General features: G+C 38.4%; 4 protein-coding genes and 1 non-coding gene across 7 annotated transcripts; 2 read left to right on the forward strand and 3 right to left on the reverse strand.

Moving 5' to 3' along the window:
- Positions 1 to 5051: 5051 nt before the first annotated feature.
- On the reverse strand, positions 5052 to 8556 carry LOC142173716 (uncharacterized). Its single transcript, XM_075239350.1, has 6 exons — positions 7753 to 8556; positions 7411 to 7560; positions 6888 to 6972; positions 6247 to 6557; positions 5520 to 5705; positions 5052 to 5336 (listed from the first exon to the last, which is right to left on the reverse strand). The coding sequence occupies exons 1-6, from the start codon at positions 8554 to 8556 to the stop codon at positions 5052 to 5054; spliced, it is 1821 nt and encodes a 606-aa protein (XP_075095451.1).
- A 117-nt stretch (positions 8557 to 8673) lies between these two features.
- LOC142173717 (uncharacterized) lies at positions 8674 to 9132 on the reverse strand. Its single transcript, XM_075239351.1, has one exon. The coding sequence runs from the start codon at positions 9130 to 9132 to the stop codon at positions 8674 to 8676; it is 459 nt and encodes a 152-aa protein (XP_075095452.1).
- Positions 9133 to 10607: 1475 nt separating this feature from the next.
- LOC107792906 (NADPH:adrenodoxin oxidoreductase, mitochondrial) lies at positions 10608 to 16838 on the forward strand. Of its 3 annotated transcripts, none has more exons than XM_075238613.1 (13): positions 10608 to 10848; positions 10959 to 11063; positions 11600 to 11713; positions 11823 to 11876; positions 12021 to 12137; positions 12811 to 12920; positions 13009 to 13082; positions 13241 to 13302; positions 14185 to 14383; positions 14938 to 15001; positions 15632 to 15699; positions 15968 to 16110; positions 16241 to 16838. In XM_075238613.1, the coding sequence occupies exons 1-13, from the start codon at positions 10609 to 10611 to the stop codon at positions 16472 to 16474; spliced, it is 1584 nt and encodes a 527-aa protein (XP_075094714.1). In that variant the 5' UTR covers position 10608; the 3' UTR covers positions 16475 to 16838. The 3 variants fall into 3 exon arrangements, with proteins under 3 accessions (XP_075094714.1, XP_016470653.2, XP_075094715.1); XM_016615167.2 differs by having other exon boundaries at positions 14941 to 15001; XM_075238614.1 differs by having other exon boundaries at positions 10959 to 11029; positions 11578 to 11713.
- Positions 16839 to 17624: 786 nt separating this feature from the next.
- Positions 17625 to 17709, forward strand: TRNAM-CAU (transfer RNA methionine (anticodon CAU)). The gene is given in 2 exon segments: positions 17625 to 17662; positions 17674 to 17709. It is a non-coding gene; the product is annotated as a tRNA-Met (tRNA).
- Positions 17710 to 18288: 579 nt separating this feature from the next.
- Positions 18289 to 21945, reverse strand: LOC107792905 (uncharacterized). The gene is made up of 3 exons (XM_016615166.2): positions 21179 to 21945; positions 19349 to 19783; positions 18289 to 18840 (listed from the first exon to the last, which is right to left on the reverse strand). The coding sequence occupies exons 1-3, from the start codon at positions 21702 to 21704 to the stop codon at positions 18656 to 18658; spliced, it is 1146 nt and encodes a 381-aa protein (XP_016470652.1). The 5' UTR covers positions 21705 to 21945; the 3' UTR covers positions 18289 to 18655.
- Positions 21946 to 23406: the final 1461 nt, after the last annotated feature.

Genomic DNA, 23406 nt, shown 5'->3' on the forward strand with positions numbered 1-23406 from the left:
CTGATAAGTCTGTGGAGGTGCACCCTTCCTGGCTCTGGGGCAATCTCTAACCACGTGACGAGTGTCACCACACTCAAAACAACCTCTCGGAGGATGCGGCGGCTGTGACTGACTCGGACCTGGCCTACTGGACTGGCTGGTAATAGCACCTCGAGTAGGAGGCATACTGGATACTGGCGGTGCATAATAGGGCTCCTGAGGTCTAGGAGGAGCTGGAACACCGCTGGCTGCTGGAAGAGCTAAATGAACAGGGCGACTCACAAAACCCCTACCATAGCGTGTTGCTGGTGCACGGGCTCCTGAATAATGATCAGTCTCTCGAGACCTCTTGGCCTCTCTCTCCTCTCTATCCCGGGCAAACATGCCATCCACTCTCCTGGCAATGCTTACTGCCTGCTGATAAGTGATGTCCATCTCCAACTCCCTGGCCATACTGGTCCGAATACTGGGGTGGAGTCCCTCAATGAAGCGACGAACCCTCTCTCTGACTGTAGCAACCAGAGTCGGTGCATGGCGAGCTAACTCACTGAAACAGACTGCATACTCCGACACAGTCATAGCACCATGACGCAACTGCTCAAACTCTGTGCGCCAAGCATCCCTGAGGCTCTGAGGAACATACTCACGCAAGAACATCTCTAAAAACTGAGTCCAAGTGAGTGAGGCTGCCTCGTCCGGACTACTCAGCTCATAGGCATGCCACCACTGATATGTCGTTCCCCTTAGCTGGAAAGCGGTGAAAGAAACCCCACTCGTCTCCACAATGCCCATAGTGCGGAGAATATGATGACACTCCTCAAGAAAACCCAGAGCATCATCTAAAGCTAGTCCGCTGAAAGTAGGTGGGTGGTACTTCTTGTACCTCTCAAGTCTGAGATGCTCTACCTCAGAAGCAGCTACCGTGATCTCATGCTGAACCGGAGCCACTGGGGGCATAGGAATATACTCTGGGGCCTGATCAACCTGGACCCTCTGCTCAGGAGTGCGGGCTGCGGGAATTTGTGCCCCTCCCCCAGCTTGAGATGTAGCGGGAGCTATCGGAAATAGTCCAGCCTGAGCTAGAGTGCTGAACATGCTCAAGAACTGAGCTAAAGTCTCCTGGAGGGCTGGAGTAGCAATAGGGATCTCCGGTGCTGGCCTCCAACTGGAGCTGCTGGGGGCTCCTCTGACGCAGCTCTCGCAGGTGCTCGGGCTGCACCACGTGGTCGTCCTCTACTTCGACCCCAGTTTCTAGCGGCTCTGACAAGGAGCTCGGGTGCCTGGTCGTCGGTCCTCCCAATACGGGTCCTCATCATCTGTGAGAAAGAATATAATAGAATCTTAGAATTTCTGGTGTCAATAACTCGCACGACAAGGAAATCAAAGAAATATGATTGTTCTTAACAGTTACATAGCCTCCCGAAGATAAGTACGGACGTCTCCGCACCGATCCGCGAGACTCTAATAAACCGGCTTGTGACTCGCGACTCCTATGAACCTAGTGCTCTAATACCAACTTGTCACGACCCAAACTAACCCTCCATAAGTTGTCGTGATGGCACCTAGTCTTTACGACTAGGTAAGCCTAATATTACGAAAAATATAAAGAAAAAAACATTTTAAAGATAACCAGCATATTGTGAATAGCCAAGAATAGTACCACTCGACATATACAAAATAATTTTTCAAGACCCAGAATATCACTAAGTCACAAGCTGCTATAATTTATGTAGCTCTATGCAAAAGTTTGAAGATAATAAAGAAAGTCTATAGGCGAAGGAGTATAAGGGGACTCCGAAGATTTGCGGACGCAGGCAGAAGTACCTTGAAATCTCCTAGAATCAGCAGTACGCACTAACCTCGAGGCCGATAGCTCACACCTGGAGCTGCACACGAAAACATGTGCAGGAAAGGGCATGAGTACACCACAATGGTACCTAGTAAGTTCCAAGCCTAACCTCGGTCGAGTAGTGATGAGGTCAGGTCAAGGCCTTACCGGAGTAAATATAATAAATTAAATAGTAAAAGATATAAGTAAAATTTATGGTAACATAGTTAAAGAGATTCTCAAAAATAATTTAACAGTTAAGGGAGCCCTCGACTCATAACAAGGTAAACACGGTGGGAAATCTCCCATAGTTCCGAATGAATATGCAGTACAGGGGGAATCTTCCGGAATACGTTCGTAGTCCCAAAGTAAATATGCAGTGCTAGGGGATCTCCTGGAATACGTCCGTAGTCCCAAAGTAAATATGCAGTGCTGGGGGATCTCCCGAAATATGTCCGTAGTTCCAAAGTAAATATGCAGTGTTGGGGGGTCTCCCGGAATACGTCTGTAGTCCCAAAGTAAATACGCAAGACAGGGGGATCTCCCGGAATACGTCTGTAGTCCCAATTTAAATATGCAACGCAAGATGAAATGGCAAGTATGACATTGAGTTAAACAGTTTATACTGAAAACAGATAAGGAAAAATAGGGATTTAACTAAGCATGGCGCACAGAATGTCAAATAGGCGGTTAAAACACGTAAGTATGCTTTTCTAGTCTAAACTAAACAATTAAACATATTAGTGCAATTTAATAAGAGAAACAATTTATGATTTAAAAAGGATAAATGGGATTTTTGCAATAACAGCCCATGTACGCACTCGTCACCTCACGTACACGGCACTCACACACCAAATAATATCGAAATATCCTAAGGGGAAAGTCCCCAACACAAGGTTAGACAAGCCACTTACCTTGAACCGCTCAAATCAACTCGATATCACGTTTTTGCCACGAGTATCCGATTCCAAATGGCCCGAATCTATTCAAAGTAATTGCATAATGTAAATATAACTACAAGTAACTAATTTAACTAATTAATTCGAAGCTAAAACGTGAATTTAGGAAAAATGCCCAAAAGGTCACCCCGGGCCCACGTCTCAGAATCGGGTAAAAATTATAATTTATGAACACCCAATTCACTCACGAGTTCACTCGAACAAAAATCATCTAAATCCGACGTCAAATTCCCATTCAAATCTCAGATTTTCAATTGGGGAACCTTTTCCCCCATTTCCAAATTTCTACCCTTAATTTTCTTAATTAGACGAGGAAAACAACAATAGGTTATTGTATTATGATCAAAATAGAGTTAGAATTCGTTACCCAATAGTTCTCCTTCAAAATCCCTCGAGAAATCGTCTCCCACCGAGCTCCAAATCGAATTTTGTGTTATGAAATTTCAAACCCTCAAAATCCCCTTTTCTGCCCAGCGATTTCCGCATCTGCGCTCACGGGGCCGCATCTGCGGTCTCGCACCTGCAAAAAAATCAACGCAGGTGCGGAAGTCACTTATTGGGCTGGGTTGGCATCTACGACCTCTGGGCTGCATCTGCGGCTCCGCTTATGCGGACGATCAACCGCACCTGCGAGTCCAGCATGCCCTGTCTATTTCCGTATCTGCGAACTCTCAAGCGCATCTGCGAGTCCGCACCTGCGGACTCCCCTCCGCAGGTGCGAAACACCAGAATCAGCAATGCACCAGATTTTTCTAAGTCCAAATTTCTTCCCGTTAAGCATCCGAAACACACCCGAGGCCCCCCGGACCTCAACTAAATATACCAACCAATCCTAAAATACCATATGAACTTAGTCGAGCATGTAAACCACGTCGAACAACACCAAAATCATGAATTAAGCACGGATTCAAGCCTAAGAATTTAAAATTTTCCAAATTCTATAAACGGCGCCGAACCACATCAAATCTAGTCCGAATGACCTCAAATTTTACACACATGTCACAAATGACATTACAAACCTATTGCCACTTTCGGAATTCCATTCCGAGCTCGATATCAAAATTTTCACTATCGAGCGAAATCACGAAAAAACTAACTTTCGCCAATTCAAGCCTAAATCTACTACAGACCTCCAAAACACATTTCGGACGCTCCTAACCCCAAAATCACTCAATGGAGCTAATGGAGTCAACAGAATTCCATTCCGAATCCGTCTTCACATAGTTCCGACTACAGTCCAAACTCTAAGGCTTAAACTCACAACTAGAGACTAAGTGTCCCAAAACTCCCCAAATTCCATAACCAAACACTCCGGCAAATCCCAAAAGCAGAAATAAATATGGGGAAAGCAGATATTAGGGGATCAGGGCTCAAATTCTCAAAACGATCGGTCGGGTCATTACAGTATTATTTCATCCACTAACTTCAGTACATATATACACATATATAGAAAACAAAACTAATGACAACTAATTACCAAAAGCTAATTACCAAACTACCCTTGTAACTAACCAACTGATCTCAACTAACTAACTGATAAATACAATACACTAATATACTGCAATTCTATAATCTCAATACCCTCCCTCAAGTTGGAAGTGAGGAACTCACTGCCAACTTGTCTAGAAGGTCTGAATGTTTAATTCTTGTGAGAGCCTTTGTTCAAAATGTCAGCTAGCTGATCATGAGTAAAAATGTGATGAAGCGTAATTAGACCATCATGTAGCTTGTCTCGTACAAAGTGGCAATCGTCTTCTATGTGCTTTGTCCTTTCATGGAACACAGGGTTCCTAGCAATGTGTACAACTTCTTGGCTTTCACAAAACACTTGAATGGGATTAGTACATGGAACTATGAATTCCTCCAAAAATCTTTGCACCCATACCAGCTCTCCAACCACCTTTCTCAGTGATCTGTACTCTGCTTCTGCGGAAGATAGTGAGACAGTAGTCTACTTCTTTGATTTCCAGCAAATGGGGCTACCTCAAAAGAGTACTAGATACCCACTTACAAATCTCCTTGAGTCAGGGCATGCTGCCCAATCCGAGTCACAATAAAGTTGTGACCTTGTAAGAGGGATCATTGGATAGAAAAATGCCTATAGTAGGATCATTCTTCAGATACCTGAGTACATGTATAGCAGCCTTCAGGTAAGGCTCTCTTGGTGCCTGCATAAATTAACTTAGGTATTGTATACTGTATGCAATATCCAGCCTTGTGTTTGTGAGAAAGTTGAGTTTCCCAACTAGTTTTCTATAATAGGATGGGTCAGACAGCAAAGTACCCTATTCAGCCCTCAGTTTGGTTGAAGAATCTAGTGGAGATGAAACAACAGAATACCCCAGGCAATCATACTCTTTCAGTAGGTCAGTGGTGAACTTTCTTTGGGAGATCCACACTCCATCATCATTGTAAAGCATCTCTAGCCCCAAAAAGTAGTGTAATTTGCCCAAGTCTTTTATTTTGATCTGATTATGTAAGTAAGTCTTCGGTGCCTTAATTTTCTCAAGATTAGTCCCAATAAGTATCGCATCATCAACATATACAACTACAAAAACTGATGACTCACCCTGCTTTTTTTAGAACAAGGAGTAATCATTGGTTGAATGCCTGAAACCTCTAGAATACAGGGACTCTGTCAGCTTGTCATACCACTATTTACTAGCATGTTTGAGGCCATACAAAGACTTCCTTAATCTGCACACAAGCTGTGTGTCTTCTACCTTCAAACCCTGTGGGATTTTTATGTATACCTCTTCATGTAGGTCTCCATGTAGGAATACATTATTCACATTCAGCTGATAAAGGTCCCATCCTTTCTTTACTACAATGCTAATCAGGGCTCTAACAGTGGTCATCTTCACCACTGGGGAGAAAGTTTCTGTATAGTCAATCCCGGCTTCTTGTGTGTATCCCTTCATCACAAGCCTTGCTTGTATCTTTCCACACTTCCATATTCTTTGTGCTTTATATTGTACATCCACTTGCATCCTATGGCCTTCTTTCCCGCAGGCAACTTAACTAGATCCCAAGTATGGTTAGCATATAAAGCTTCAAATTCTTGTGTCATTGCTACTTGCCAGGCAGGATTCAAGGCTGCCTCCTCATAAGAGTATGGTTCACACTCATGTGAAATGTTCTTAACTAATTGCTAGCTATCATGGCTCAATGTGTTGAAGGACATATAATGGTTGTTAGAGAAAAAAGGCAGTAAGTGAATTAGGAGTAGGTGAAGTAGGAGATAATTGATGTTCAAGGTTTGTGTTGTTGTTTAAGTGACTGTTTGGTTGTAACTTGGGGCAGTGTATAAACATAGTCTTTGAGTTGTGAGGGTGTGCTAAGTGTCCTGCTTGATCTTCTATGTTGATTGGTTGGTTGATCAATATTAGGCTCTATGTTATGTGGTGCTTGGTTGAAGGGTGTTGTGTGGAGTTCTAAGTGTTCTACATGTGAAACATTTGATGTTGGATTTAGGCTTACATGTGAAATATGATTTGGTGTGCTTGTAGAATTTGACAAGGGGTTAATGTATGGTGTATCAGATATAAGACTTTCAGTGACAGAAGTTGATGCATCTCTATCATGATTACAATAATCATCAAGTGTATTTACTATGGAATTGGGACATGGGAAATTGTGGTTTATCATATGCAACACATAAGGGAAAGAGGAATGTTCAGGTGAAATGGCAAAAGGGAAAACATCTTCATGAAACATAGCATCTGTAGACACATGTACCCTCTTTGTGGCCAAATCAAGGACCTTATATCCTTTGGTCCCAAAGGGATATCCTACAAACACACGAGGAGTGGCTCTGGGTTCAAATATATCTTTGTAAGTTTTGAGTGTGGTAGCATAACACAAGCAACCAAAGCTTCTAATATGTGAATAAGTTGGTTTTCTATTGTAAAGGAGCTCAAAGGGGCATTTATTGTTGAGAATTGAAGAAGGCAGTCTATTTATCAAATATGTAGCAGTTAGTATACACTCTCACCAGTATCTCATTGACAATTTGGATTGATAAAGTAAGGCTCTAGCTATTTCTAGTAGGTATTTGTGTTTTCTCTCAACCACATTATTTTGCTATGGCGTGTATGGGCAAGTTTTTTGGTGGATTAGACCTTTCTCTTGAAAAAATAGCATGGCTTCATTGTTCACAAATTCCAGCCCATTATCTGACCTAACAATCTTGACTGATGTACTGAACTGATTTTCAATCATGGAAACAAGAGCTTTGATGGCTTAAAGAGTGTTACTTTTGCTACTTAAGAGATGAGTCCAGGTTGATCTACTAAAGTCATCAATCATGGTAAGGAGGTATTTGTAATTGTCATGTGTGATTGTGTGATAGGGACCCCATAAATCTATGTGTAAGAGTTCAAATATTTTGGTAGTGGATGAAGTTCTTTGGCCAAAAGGTAACCTTGTCTGCCTTGCCATGGGACAAACATGGCAAGTGAATGGCTGCTTGTGGGAAAATTCAACATGTATAGTGGAGATAGTTCTCATTTATACAAAGGGTACATGGCCTAGCCTGTTATGCCATAGATGCTCATTGTTATTTTTATGAGATGATGAAGACAACAAAAGAGAACTCATTTTAAAGGAAGAGTCAGTTTTATTGCTTGAGTGAAGAGTATTTACATTGACATTGTTATGTGACTGAGATGACTCATTTACACTTGACAAGGATTGCATAGGTGGATTGTGACTCTTTCCTGTATTTACAACATCAGTCAATGCAGGAAAAAACGAACGAGAGCAAAGATTGACAGGAACAGAAAATGAACCAGACTATGAACACCCATGACACTCAGGGCAAAGGAAGTACAATCTACTCCTTGTCTTACCAATCTCCAGAGACCTATTCATTGAAGGGGCCTACATTATGCAAAGGTATTTACTGGAGTTAACTATGTAATTGAGGTAATCAGTTAAGGAATGAATAGAGATGAGGTTGTATTTGAAAGTAGGCACATATAATACTCTAACTAAGGTTAGCATAGGACCAAGAGATGCATCTCCAATTTCTGTCACTTTCACTCTATATCCGTTAGGTAAGGTAACTAGGAACGGATATGGCAAGGTTCTAACATTCTTTAAAAAGGATTTTCTATATGTCATATGATTTGAGGCTCCACTGTCTAATATCCACAAGTCAGCAATTGATTTAGAACATCTACACATGGTTGTTTCAGCAATCTCTTTATAGGTAGAGCAAGCTAGAATACCTGCGAAGTTTGCAGCTCCATAAGTCATGTTGTTTTTAGGACCTTCTCTTGTGTTTTTTCCTGGGAATTTCTCTAGTAAGCTAAGTAATTGGTTGTACTGCTCATTTGTTAGGCTCTGAAGTCCCTTACTTTGATTTCCTTCTTCCATCTCCTCACAATCTACACGAACATTTGCAGCAGATGCTGCATTTCTCCCTTTTGTGAACTTGAAGTCTTGTGGAAAACCATGAATTCTGTAACACTTGTCCCTGGTATGTCTTGGCTTTTTACAAAAGTCACAGAACATTTGAGACTTAGCAGGTAGATAGTTTGATTTGTTTGAATTGTATGGGTTTGGCCCAGTACTGCCTCCTCTTTGATTGTAATTGGTCTTGAACTTGGCATTGCCGGGTCCATTTGCACTCAAAGAGGTGGACTCCATAACTAAGTTGTTGTTTGGTCTGACTTCTCTCTGTTTTTCTTCCCGAATAAGGATAGAGAAAGCCTGAGCTATGTTGGGCAATTGATTCATCATCAATATACTACCTCTCACAACTGTATAAACTTCATTCAGACCCATTAGGAACTAAATTAGTCTTCGATCCTGCTCGGCTTTATGCATATTTGCCTTTGCACCACAAGTGCATTGGCAATTGCAATGTGCATGTGCATTCAAAGTGTTCAATTCCTCCCAAAGTCATTTTATTTTCGTGTAATACCCTGTGATGTCCAAAGCCCCTTGACTAAGGTCACTAATTTCCTTTTGCAGTTGATAAAGTTTCGCTCCATTAGTCTGATCATATTTGTCTTCTAACTTTTGCCATAACTCCTTAGCGTCGTTGACATATTGTAGACTATCAGTTAGATCCTTTGAGAGTGAATTCAAAATCCACGATGTAACCATATCATTGCAACGAGCCCACTGATCGTAGGTCGCTTCATCAGTGTTAGGCTTCTTACACTTTCCTGTGATGAATCCGACTTTGTTCTTTACTAACAAAGCCCTAAGGACTCCTCTTCTCCAGGATCTGTATCCAGTTCCGTCAAAAATAACAGGAACTAGCGTCGTTCTGGCACTCTCCGACGGGTGCATGTACAATGGGTTAGTCGAATCCAAATTACCAGCTGTACTTTGAGTTTCCTTGTCTCCAGCCATCGATTGAAGTGGATTATTAGAAGATCGGAGCAATTGATTTCTCAATTTGAAGAAATTAGAAAAAAAAATTCAGAAACCCTTCCGTCAAGGCGTGAGCTCGTACTTTCTGATTTTGAGAATCGAGAAGAGAAATTGATGAAATTTAGGAGGATTTATGTTGAGAAATTAGAGCTATGCTCTGATACCATGTCAAAATTGAAGCTAGCATGGCAGACCGACCTCCATTGTTGGCTGTCCTCAAGCTTTCATAGAGAGAGAAGGGGAAGGTTCGAGAGAAGAAGAAATTGGAAAAATTTTCTATTTATTATTTCATCCACTAACTTCAGTACATATATACACATATATAGAAAACAAAACTAATGGCAGCTAATTATCAAACTACCCTTGTAACTAACCAACTGATCTCAACTACCTAACTGATAAATACAATACACTAATATACTGCAATTCTATAATCTCAATACAACCAAACATTATAATGGAATTAAGTACATCCATTTTTTAAAGTTCTATTAAGTTTCTATAATTATAATTGCCACGAAAACCACCAACATCCATGATAACACAAAACACATGTCAAAAAGTAGTAGTAATTAGTTTACAATAAGAATTGGTGTACGAAGAAAATGAATAAATTCTTGTGACTTTGATTTTCAAATAGAAACGCATTATTTATTAAATTTAGATTAATATGAGATTACTGAAAATAACGTAGTCAAAGTATATACAAAACAAGTTTTATTGTGTATTGGCCGAGTTTAATGATTATTACTTGAATTCTACTTTCCTTATCCTTCTTTAGCTTTTGCTAATTTATCTGCTAATGTTAACTTTGAATCCAAAGTACCCATTGCCGGAAAACGAAATCAGACATCTTTTTAAGCTAGCGTTTGGCCATAGATTCCCAAATTTATTCTGAAAAATCTGATTTGGGTGAAGTTTGATTTGAAGATGAAAATGTGTTTGGACATGTGCTTTGAGTGAAGTTTGGTTTGAAAATACATGAAGCATTACCTATACCTACAAGTTCTAAAAACTATCACAAATACCCAACAGTACCATTATCAATAACATTCATTATATTATCGCAAACCATAGTCGTGAACATAAATAAATTTGATACAAAATTATCATTTTTATAATGAACTACATGATACACTATCAGATAACCGAGGAGACGAAGCAACATCGTTACAAAATAATAAATGGTGGGCTCTTTTATAAAATACAAAAGTTTAGGGTAATTTTTAAAAAATATAATAGTGATATTTTGGTCCAATGAGCTGGTTTTGGGATTTGGGATTTGGCCAAAATGTAGGCAAAATCTATGGCCAAATATGTGTTTGCCAACTAAAACCCAAGTTTATTTTGGCAAAATTTATGGCCAAACGGGTCCTAAGAATTGAAATTTAGGACAGCGGTCTAAAAGTTACTATTATTATGAAATTGGAAGAAACATCTATGTCTATATTTTAAATGCATTACAAATGTAGGCTATGTTTTAAACAGCAGCCTCTAAAAGTGGCTAATAGTGTGCTTAACCCGTTACCAAAGCAGACGGAAATTTTCTCCATTGCCGGAATAGAAAAATCTGGAGAGATGGTTATTTCAAGAGCACTCAGAAGGTTCTGGAGAAGCTATTCAACGGTTTCGTCGGACCGATTACGCTTTTGCATCGTCGGCAGCGGACCTGCCGGTTTCTACACTGCTGATAAGGTACCGTACCTCTATCACTGCTTTGAATTTTCTACAAATTCTCATTTTCCTATTGTTGCAACTGAAGTTAGGAACTTGGAGAACTTTTATTTTTGACTACTTTATAACAGATATTGAAATCTCACGAGGGTGCTGAAGTTGATATAGTGGATCGATTACCGACGCCATTTGGATTAGTCAGGTCCGGAGTCGCTCCTGATCACCCTGATACAAAGGTCTTTTACTTTCGGGGAAATAAATTTAGCTTTTAGCTGCTTCAAATTTTTAATATGCACAAGTTTGCATCTTGTTTATATTATTTGCGCAGTTCTAATAGTACTCCCTCTATTTTATTGTATAGTATGACATATTACTATTTGGAGAAGGACACAGATTCTGCTGTGACCATATTTGTTTTCAGTTATTTCTTAAATATTTAAGTGATAAAAATTCTTATTTATAGTACCTTTTATATAAACCAAATATGTAAATATTTATCTCCAAAAGATTGAGAATTATCCAATTACTTTCAATAACGAATTCCAATCCTGTATTTCACTATACGCAAGATCAAAGAAATTTTTGAGTAATTAACAGAATGCTTCTATTAATCTATTTGAGACAATGAAAGCAACTTTCAAGTAATAACCAACGAAACGAAATGCCACACGAATTGGAGCATTGTACAATAACCTTTTGGACTTTTTTAAGTTTAAAACTTCATGAAGTACTGCTCTTATTTGTGCTTAGTTTACCAGAACACTTGCAACAGATCGTGACAAACCAGTTTTCTCGGGTTGTTCAAAATGGACGTTGCTCATTCATCGGGAATGTGTCGCTCGGAGCCTCCATATCCTTGGCTGAGCTGCGTGAATTATATGATGTGGTAAGACTTTACATAGTGATGAGGATGCATTTGATTCTCTGACATTTTTTACTTGTTTAGTGTAGCATGTATTAATCACCAGATTCGAAGTTAATATATCATTTCACAGGTGGTGCTTTCTTATGGAGCTGAAAGTGATCAAGCTCTAGGAATACCAGGAGAGGTATGTGTACTCAACGGGTTTCTTTCCTTTATAATTAGTGTCTTAGGGAATAAATATTACTGATGGTGTCATTTGATCAATCTTCTGCTACTTTGCTTCTGTTATATTTTGAAGAAACACAGTTTCTGTTTTATCCATCTATAGGAGTTGGCTGGGATATATGCTGCCAGAGAATTTGTTTGGTGGTATAATGGCCACCCAGACTGCAGAAATCTGGCACCAGATTTGAAGAGCTCTGATACTGCTGTAATTATTGGTCAGGTATGTCTATAATGCCCATAATACTGTTACATGTGTTAGCAGCGGCGCAATTATGGTAAAATTGTACTTCTAAGGAACACTACCGATGCTTTTAGTTAGAATTTGTTGCTATAGATTATCTCATTGGATAAGTTGGTTGTTTTTCTTTTGCCATTTATTGAACTTTCAATGACATGCGGATTTCACTACAAGAAAATAAACCACTATTTGCTTAAATTTAAATAGCATGCCAAGTTCTTTTTTTTGGTTAATAATTGCCCTACCAAATCTTTTCCTCTATCTCTGTGCCTGTTGGTCTGTCTTTGTCCTGTTGTATAATTCAACCACAGCCAAAGTTTATTTTGTAGACATCATATCTGCTAATGTTTAGAACTGGGGCTAAGGGATAGTTTCTGGTGTTTAGTTGATAACTACTGTATCTTGCTCCAAATTGGATGCTTTACATTAATATGCAAACTCATCAGTTTATAGTCTGAGTTGTCTATGGGGATATTGGCAAATGCATTATTGTCTCGTCAGAGAAGGTATCTTTTTCGTGACATGTTGGCTTTATTTGAAGCAAAGTTTTCTCTAGGAAATCACCTTAGAACTTATTATTTGCTTAAAACTTTGTAAATGAATAGGCACAGGGGAATATAGCTCTTTGCTAAGTGATTTTTGCACTTCTGTTAAGGGAAATGTAGCTCTTGACGTGGCCCGTATCCTTTTACGACCAACTTCAGAATTGGCAACAACTGATATCGCATCCCATACCTTGGCAGCTTTAGAAGAGAGCTCCATTAGGTCTGCCTTCTGTCTTCTGTCTTCTGCTTTTGCAATTAAGTGTCATGTGCTGTAGTTAAATGATGAGCTTATGCTTGAATATTGCCAGAAAAGTATATTTGGTTGGACGACGTGGAGCAGCACAAGCAGCCTTCACGGCAAAAGAGCTGCGTGAAGTTCTGGGTGAGTTCATAGAACTATTTGTCTGTCTAGGATTGCTGGTTCCCGTTCCTCCCACTTTCATTCACCATCTTCGTTTAACTTTACCTTGCAAGATAATTAGATCCAAATATTGTTTGCAAAAGTAATTAACTTCTTAGATGAAATCTGTGTTGTTTCAGGTATTAAGGATCTATTCATTGAAATTCAGCAAGCAGATTTAAGTAAAACCCCAGCAGATGAGGTACACCTGCTATCTGTATTACTAATTCAGGCTCCTAAGGAAATGATGTATAAATGTGAAGCCCTTAAACTTTACTCTTTTGTAGCGTAATAGCTTCCATTACTTTTCTTCAATGACAAACCCTTCGACCGTTTGTAGGGAAGTAACTTGCCCCTCCTTTGCGCTTCAACTACCATATAAAAACAAGAAAAAGAAAATGAGGATACAATCACATGATTGAGAGAAAATACCTAAATGGTCGGCTAACTACAAGGGTAAGTTTAAATTTGATCCTTCAATGATATCCCAATGGTTTGGTAGTAAAATATGAAAATTCTTTCTGACTTGTCTCTCTAAACGAAGAAAGTAAAAGATGAGTAAATAAAGTGCAAGAACGAGAATAATGTGTGGTGATGGGTCTTGTTGAGAAAAGAGAAGCCTATCTGGCTGAGAAAGCTGATCGGATGTGTTAGAGTCCAAATTGGTTGACGGAGTGAGTTGTTGTCTACTTGTATAGTTTTGGGAAAGTCCCACCTCATGAGCTAGCTTTCGAGGTTGAGTTAGAACTAAGGTCCATGTTTCTTCACATGGTATTTGGGTGTCTTCAATCTTGGTAGAGACTAAAACAGTTTTCACTTTTCACTACCGTCCGATGGTGCAAGTCAAAAATATGAAAACCAGTTTCTGCATTAACTGTGTTCGAACCAAAAACTATTTTTCAATTTTTTGAAGCAAACACCACTTCAAGTTAAGAGGAATTTGATGAGCTTTGCTCCAAGAATTTTACTATTGCTTCCGACATCGAAAAAGCAAAAAACTAATTTCACTATTGCTTCAGTGCACTATTTTTATGCTTAACTCTCCCCAAGTTGAGTGTTCTGTTCTTTTGTTTTGTATGCAAAGGAAGAACTAAAGAGAAACCGGATTAAAAGGAGAATTCATGAACTGCTCTCCAAGGCAGCCACTTCTGCAGCTTCCGTATGTAGTCCAGGTCAAAAAGAACTGCACTTTGTCTTCTTCAGGAAACCAGACAGGTTTCTAGAATCAGATTGTAGAAGTGGCCATGTTGCTGGTTTGCGCTTGGAGAGGACAATTCTTAAAGGTAACTGTATGCTGTTAAAGCGTGTTAAAGAGATTACATGCTTACAAAAAATTTCTTGCCCTTTTTATTTTTTATTTTTTTTGGGGGGGGGGGGGGGGATATTTTCTTCACTAGGAATTTTCTGCACTTCTTTTTGTTCTATTTAATGGTTTTAGCATGGAGTTGACATTGTCCAGTGAGGACTTTTAATGTTGTAAAGATTTATTGATATGATGGGGGAATCCCGCGTACTGATGTGTATACAAAAGGATCTTTTGATGAGGATTTATGTTTTGTTAGGTGCTACCTGATCAATTAGTCGAGGTGCGTATAAGTTTATATGGACATTATCTTCACTTATAAAGACATGATCTACAAAACTTGGTTGAAAACCAAATAACCCCTTAATTTTTTGTGTGTTTCTGTAATTCAAGCATAAAACTGGTTTAAAAAATGTGAAAGACTTGACTTAGTGTTTGCATATGTCACCAATTATATTTTAGTAAATGTGCATGTTGCAGATCTTGTTCATGAGAGATAACTACTTCTAACTCTGAACTTCTGTCTACCTCCAGAAGATGTTGGCTCTGGGCGACAGATTGCAGTTGGTACTGGACTTTTTGATGAAATGGAATGCGGGTACACTGGTTTAGTTTCCTTTGTTTCCCACAAATTTTCTTCCTTAATTGATTTACCAACTCTCATAACCTGTATGAAACCCATCAGCTCTAGATTTTATTTCATATTGCTGTGGGAGGAAAAACCTTTTTTATTCCTTTTTTATTTGCAGCTAAACCTATCTTTCGATGGATTCCCATCATATTTAAAAGAATAAAAAGAATACGAAAGAGGGAAGAAGAATATAATAGATGAAGTGGTGAGATTGGAATGATAAAGCAATCTCTGAGGAGATACAACTAGTGAGCAGAGTAGTTGAACGGCCAGTAGGGTTCTGTGATATAATAGTGACTAGTGAGTAGAAAAACCTTTAAAGTTAAAGAAATGAGATAAGTCCATGTTTTTGATATATTTCTCAACTAAATTTAATTGCACTAATGACTCAATACGCTACGATGGGCACGTCCTCATAGACCAAGAAAGATGCTTTTTAACTTTTATTTTGTTGTAATCTTCCTTTGCTTCAGCCCTGCAACGCCATATATATTACTGGGCCAGTCACTGGTCACTGCACCAGTGGGCTCCTTTTTTCTTTTCTGCAGTCTGGTGTTCTGTACTGAATGTTGATGTGTTTTACTGAATTGTTTGTAGGCTGGTATTGAAGAGCGTTGGTTACAAGTCGATACCTGTTGATGGCTTGCCCTTTGATCACCATAAAGGTATGTGCTAAATCATGTCAACCCTGTTGACTGCCCTTAAAGCTCATCGCTTGGATAGATCTCTCTATAAGTTGAAGTTTCCAATTCATCATTTGTATATCTATTATAGTGATTGCAAATACTTCCATTCTCATTAATGATTTTCTTCCCTTCTTTATCCCATCCCATGGATTAGTGTTTTCAGCATTCACATCAATTGCTTGAAAACTTTGATTGCTGTGTGGTCCATCACTGTTGCAAATTAAATGGTCTGAGGCTGCTTTTCCAGGAATTGTTCCAAACGTTCGAGGACGTGTCTTAAGCGAAGCTTCTGGAGATGCACAAGTAGAGAAAGGCTTATATGTTTGTGGGTGGTTGAAGAGAGGACCAACTGGGATAATAGCTACAAATCTTTACTGTGCTGAAGAAACTGTAAGTGCAAATCATTCACAAAACCTGCTGCTTTATTATTCTTATCATCATGACCAAGGATTTTTCTTACAAAGCTAATTGGGTTAAGTCTAGAATGTTATAGTTAGCGTTGCTAATTAAGACATAACAGGTCGCTAGCATATCAGAAGACGTAGAGAGAGGATTGGTAACATCAAGCTCTAGCTTATCAAAGCCCGGAAGGGAGGGCCTCCTCCAACTGTTAGATAGCAGGAATGTCAAAATTGTTCCATTTGGTGGCTGGGAAAAGATCGACAGTGAAGAGAAAAGGAGAGGGAGTCTGAAAAACAAACCCAGGGAAAAACTTACCACTTGGCAAGAATTACTAGAAGTTGCCACCAAGTGATGAAAAGTGTGTCCAGGGTGGCAGATTTTGCTCACATTTGGTTGTTTCATGGTGAAGCCTGAACTTGTAACTCCTTCAGGTGTGTTGCATTTTGATTGGACCTTGGCATATAGAGGATTGACAGTGCATTTTAAGGAAACATGAGAAATAATACAGATACTAATCAGGTTGTGGCAGATGACGAGTATTGTGCGTTGGTAACACATTCATCATTTGAAATTGAGCACTGTAGTTGTATTAGAAGCTCAGCATATGCATTTTTCATTTGTCCAAGTGTGTTTTCACTCAACATATGCTCTTCTTGTTTATCGTTTTCTCCAGTTCTTTTACCGGGTCTCATTGTTAATGTTCATACAATTTGGATTATCTGACCCCTAGAAGTATACGTATATTTGGTAATTAGAGTTTGTTAGCTAGTTCATCATCGAGGCTAAAAATTACATACTTATCGTCAAGTCAAGCTTGTCAAAGCACTTGAAGAATTGGGTGCTGAAGCCTGAATTAGACTCCGTTATGGTTCACTAATGGAATGAATGAAGGTAGATTTAGTTGTGGTTCTCTTTGCTACTTTTGTTCTTGTTTCTTCAAAAGATTCCAGAAACGATCTCCACCTAGTGTAGTATTGCTCAATATTCCTTTCGAAGTCAAACCGTAGATATTACAAACCGATAAGGAAAACTAAAATTACAACCAAGAACTAGCATTTCACTTTTATTTTTCTCTTATCTTTCTTGAGAAAATAGCTCCTTCGCATTGTAAGCCTAAACAATAGGACGTCGAGTAGAAAGTGAAAGGGTATCAACGCGACATATGTTGACACCTTTGGCATATATACTTTACACTTGCCCAATTGTATACTTTTATCTGGCATTAACCGGGAAAGCTACTTTTGTATCAGATATTAACCCAGTCAACTGCTTTTGCGAGAGTTTTTTTTGTTCATCAATCTAATTCTAAAACCCATAATACAATGGTCTATATTACTTTTCATATATTTGTACTTCTAAATTCCCTCATCTATTTCGACTTGGGTACTACAAGTTGTTTGTCTTGACTAGAGCCCTCAACATTCAATTATTACTATTATTTTTCATTTCCTCTGAGAAAAAGATAATAATAATAATATTTGTCTACTAAGATGTAAACAACAGGGGTGGTGGCGCAGTTGGCTAGCGCGTAGGTCTCATAGCTTCTGAGTAATCCTGAGGTCGAGAGTTCGAGCCTCTCTCACCCCATTATCCTTTTTTGTAACAACTTCCAGAAAAACTAATAGGTTCCGCAATGTTCATGTCTTGAGAACACCAAAGGAAAGCGATTGACAAATGATAGTTGTCCCTCATATATACGTATTAATTATTGTCCTCATATAATTTTGACATTTGATACTAGTACCTGATTGCTCTATTACATTGTTACTGAACTACAGTCCCACCTTTACTAACCTACAGAAGATATTTTTCACATTTTAAAATCCAAACTCGTTTTGACAGTGGAGTCGAATTCACAGGTAACTTGTTCGGCTTTCAGATAAATACTTTTCACATTGACCAATAAAAAAGAAAAACAAGATATGTGCAGGCTCCTCTTGGTATCAAAGAAGACTTCTTTTATTCGTTCTTACCACCTAGTGTATCTAGTTATCTTTACAACTAATACTTCTCATACCCTGGTCCTCTTCAAAAACCATTTAAATATCTCAGTGGCGGCACTGGCAACAACATTATATAGATCTCAATCACTGCGCAGAAAAAATGATTAAAAACTTTATATCACAGATCGAAAGAAGGTAGAATAAGCCTACTGCACGCTAATGGTATAAAAACATGACTGATCTGATTATCTACCAAGCTGCAACAGTACCAAATACAGACATCAACATTGAAAGACATTTATGTTCTCAAATGCCCAACAGACCTGAGTACAAACTCAGGACACTAATTATTATGTGAGCAAACTGCAAGATAGCTAACAACCTTGAAATCTGATTTGCACAGGCTCTAAGCAAACCCTCTTGATTTAGTACCAGCAACACTGTTGCATCTTCAACAAGATTAACTAGCTCGTCCAACTTTTATTAGAGCAAAACTGCAGCGTGAAACTGCCGCAATACCTAACCTATGTATAACTCTTCTTAAAACCCTGGAGTGTGTGCGTGTTGGCTGAGCAAATTAACCAATATTGTTACGCAGTTTCGGGAGCGCCAGCACCTGTTGAATCACAGGGGTTTGAAACTGGTTGATGTTTACTGGTTTGTGGCAGGTAATTATAAGTAACCACTGAAACGCCAATGGCAGCAGAGAGCCCTATACAACTCCATAGCCACTTCCTCTGTGTTCTTTTCCTCTGTCGCTGCTTCCTAGCAACATCTGCAGAATGTTTGAAATGAAATTTGTCAACTGATAAAGAAATGACATCATTCCTAGTGGCATATAAGCATATAATTCAATTATCATAGTTAAATTATAGGGGGGAGAGAGAGAGAGAGAGAGAGAGAGAGTTAAAACAAGTACTTGGGGATTATTGTTTAAACTACACTAAATAAAAATGGAGGTTTCCCAAGCTACAACAGACTCTGACCAAGGGTCTTTAGGCCAATAATAGATGAAAATAAGGTAGTTTTCTCAAAGCTACAACAGACTTTAACTGAAAAGTAAACCTGACCAAGGGTCTTCAAACCAAGATTTGGCAACTGATGAGGTAGATCTTTTGAAAATGGTTGATCAAAACATTCAGATACATCAATGTTGCAAATAACAGTGCCACTGTTTGTACAAGTTAAATAGACTCGTGGCAGAAGGGTGATGTTTGGATGGTAAGACCATTTATCAGAGTTGTTATAATTGGCAACTAAGTAGTAAGAGAAGCAAGACCTACCAACAATTTCCTGATTTCTCTGGGACATCTCATGATTTACAGCCTCATAGTATCGGAGCCGGTCTCTCAACCTTGAAATCTCCTGGTTTTTTGATTCAAGTATCGCCTCCGCAGCTAGTTCAGCTTCTGCACGAGCTTGACCTTTTGCTATTGCATCAGCAACAAATCTTGTGACAATTACTTCCTGAGAGAGCTGCTCAATTGAAGCATTATCAGGCTGCATACCACCAATGACATCCGAAGGTGACGGGAGTGTTAACCCTGCATGAGATAGAACATTACTGATGCTCTGCCACTGACATTGCATCATATTAAGAGTATCCTCTGCAGTTTTTCTCCTGTCAATTTCCTCAAGGAGTTTGAGCCTTGTGGCGCGCAGTTCCAATTCAATATTAGCGCCGTATGAGTTCAGCGCTGACCCTTCTGAGGAGAAATCTGAGGTACCATATAAAGAACAATTACAATCAGCATAGTACAGTAGGAATAACCTAGAAAACACGACTTTTTTTTTATCTGACAGCAATCATATCAGAACAATTACAATCAAGCATAATACTGTAGGAATAACCTAGGAAACATGACTTCTTTTGTCTGACTCTGACAGCTATCATAAAAGAACAATTACATTCATCATTGTACTACAGGAATTATCGAGGAAACATGACAGGTTTTGTCTGAGCAACCATCAAAATAGAATATCCTGCTGTCATTCATCACCATACCTTCGAGTATGTTTAGTAAACAGTACTACTTTAAGCCAAAATCATAAGAATTTCTTGCATACAACTTTTCTTTTTTACAGGTATTGTTTCTCCTAGTAGAAATCCCTAGTCCAAATATTGGACAATATTAACTGCTATGCTTCTACGACAACTATCAATCAAATATACCTTAATTCCAAAGTAGTTGTAATCGATCCATCCCGCCCTATTCTCATTCCAGTTCCAATCTGACTTTTTTTGATAAAGTATACCGATTCCAATCTGACTATTAAGTCACATTAGGGGTTCTGCCAAAAGAACTTCTCTAATATAACAATTATACCCACACAGCGTACAAGTCTCTAATCAAAATGAATGACTCCTGACATACAACAACGACCCAGTAAAATCCCAAATCACGCCTAATCTAAGAGTAAGAACAACAACTAAACCTTGAAGCCAACTAATTGGTTTCGCCTATATCTATCCTTTCCTTCCACCTTGTTCTGCTCTTAGCTATAATTTTAGAATTCAAAGTCTATGGAGACAATTCCTCTCTGTGTAAGCTTAGATCTACCTCATAGCCTTTCATCACTTTAAATATATTGCCACACCCTGAAAAGGTGTATATGCAGGCCTACGAAGGAAATGGCCAAACCATGTATGAAAACCTTATTTTATTTTATCCTCTACGTGCCACATGCACCCTTTGTGAAATGTTCTCATTTCTACAAAACTTTGATATGTTTCTGCAATAAAAATCTGTCTAAAAAGGGTGGGTTGTGTGTGTGTGTGGGGGGGGGGGGGTTGTTTGAGCTATTCTAGTCAACAAGTCAGATCTAAACGGGCAAACCATTTCTTTCTTTACACCCTGTTTATAGACTAGAGCCTTATATGTGACAAATTGCTCAAACTGACTCTGCAAAAAGGAGCACACTTAGCCTCAAGAAATGCTGTCAATAAGATATAAAAAAAACTCAAGGGTCTTAACAAAAAAAAAATCAGATGCATAGTGACAATTAGTTAGACCTCTTAACCTAACAACAGGATATCATCATAGATTTGCTGAATAAAAACCATAGAAACAAAAAAGTATTAAAATGCAAAGCAGAAGCAAATATATTTATACCTTCATCAGCATCAAAGAACTCGCCTTGAACAGAAACAAAGCTGCGGCAATCAAGTCCTTTCACCTCATTATTAACACTTCCAACACTGAACACATCACATCTCGGATCCAAAAAACCCTCATCTTCATCTTCTGCCTCAAACAAATTATCCTGAGCTAACTCCTCTTCTTTCAATTTCAAATCCAAATCAGTCCTCTCCTTAACTTTCTCAGCTTCCTCCAATTTATCATCAAGTTTCCGGTTCGCAAAGGAGGCTTCTCCACCACCGCCACGTCGCTTGTGGTTGACTACATACGGAGAAGGAGACAGCGAACCAGAAGAAGTTTCCGGAATCGGAGCTTGCTCAGGTGTTATATACAAAGCCGGTGATATGTATATGTGATTCACCGGCGCCGGTGGTGGCTGAATATTCTCCAACACTTTTTCTTCTTCCTTTTTCTGGTCATTTAGCTGTTGCTTTCCGTAGGATTTACGAACACGAGGTTCGAGTAGATTCTCTAAGGCTATTGCTGTGTAAGTCGGCATAATAGTAACGGAACAGAAGAAAACCGAAATTTTCGGCTCCCTGTTCGGCGACAGCGGCGGAGGAGAATAGCTAGGTTTTGGACATCGGAGATTTTGGGGAAAGAAAAAGAAAAAGAAATTCTTTCACCGCCGCAACGAGGGTTTGTTTTGTGGAAGAAAGAGGAAAATGACGGAACAATAAAGGTGAAAAGGGGAGCAACGTGTTATATGGCGTTCGATTCAAGTCCAGCGACTTTGGAGTTATGGGAACACGTTTGGTTTGTTGTCAGTATTTATTAATTTGGCTTCTTCTTGAAGAACAAGTTACGCTTTTTTAAAGGATCCCATTAGATATTTTGTGAAAAACAATTTTGTTTTTGAAATAAATAATTTTTCTGAATTAAAATTAAGTCAGTAAAGTTTCACAAATATATTCTTAAGGACTACAATTAACTATGCGACATTTCCTCAATTCTTTTTCGAGGACTTGTTAAAAAATTAAAGCAAAACTAATCCAGACTGGTACTCCTGTCTCCAGTTTTATTTTTTTTCTTTCAAATGAAAATTTCAAAATAGAAACTTCTATTAGTATGTGTCACCGTCTTTTAAGAAATAGGGACCACAAAATTTTCCTTTGAAATTTGAATTTCGTTCGACGTAAAACTATACCTTAGATGAGCTATTTATCCTGTACAAAATAACTTAGTCCGCAACAGTAGGGCCACGTTCACACCTTAGGTACATTAATTTATTTATCTCTTGAAGAAAATAAACTTCTAATTACTGGGTATATGTTGTAATTGATGGAATTGCCTAGAAATTTTATTTTATTATTAATAAATACGATTAGTATTCCATCATTTTCTCTGCCCCTTAAAAGGAATGGGATAAGACAGACTAGAATCAAGTGCTTTATCTGATTTGATGGTATAACTTTTCTTTTCCCATTGTGATCTTTCCCTCTTCCCTCTCCATCAAACTTGAAAGCAAAATCCTCCTACATCTTTATTCTATTTCCACGTTAATGACGAGATAAATTTTTATTTCTACAAAGATGGTTCGGCAATTTTTGAATTAAAAGTGGGGGGAATTAGAGACCACTATATATTACATTCCCGTAGAAATGGATGATTCTTTTCTCTTTTTGGTGTATAGAAATAAAGATTTGATTCCCTACGCCAATGAAACATAACAGCCGGCAGATAATCCACAACATTGATAGACTACCTATACTATATTAAAAACACGAATGCCCTTAGCGAAGTATCGTTCGTCTTTTTTATCCTTTAAAAATAAATTTTATATTGGATAAAATTGTAAATTAAGTTATTTTTCTAATATTTAAGACTTATACTACAATTTAATTTATTAAATCATTCCTTATTTAAATTATGTATGAAGTCCTAACATTTAGGATTTAGTAAAAATACAATAAGAAAAGGAAAACATGTAAAAGATTTCAACAAAGTAAACAATCCGATTACACAGCATATTGTCTTCGATGAAAATTATAGCTCCCGACAATAATGGAATTACTTTGAAGTCAAGTACAAATTATTTGACTTCTAAATTTATAGGAATTTTCTAGCATTTAATACAAATAAAAATAAATAATAGATAATAGATAATACACTTCCATATAATACTTGAACTCCCTTCATATTCAATTTTTTTTTTTAAAAAACTTCATTGATTTTTAGTATAATATTTAAATATTACACTC

Source organism: Nicotiana tabacum, chromosome 19 (genome assembly GCF_000715075.1).
Source record: "Nicotiana tabacum cultivar K326 chromosome 19, ASM71507v2, whole genome shotgun sequence".
Taxonomy (NCBI): domain Eukaryota; kingdom Viridiplantae; phylum Streptophyta; class Magnoliopsida; order Solanales; family Solanaceae; genus Nicotiana; species Nicotiana tabacum.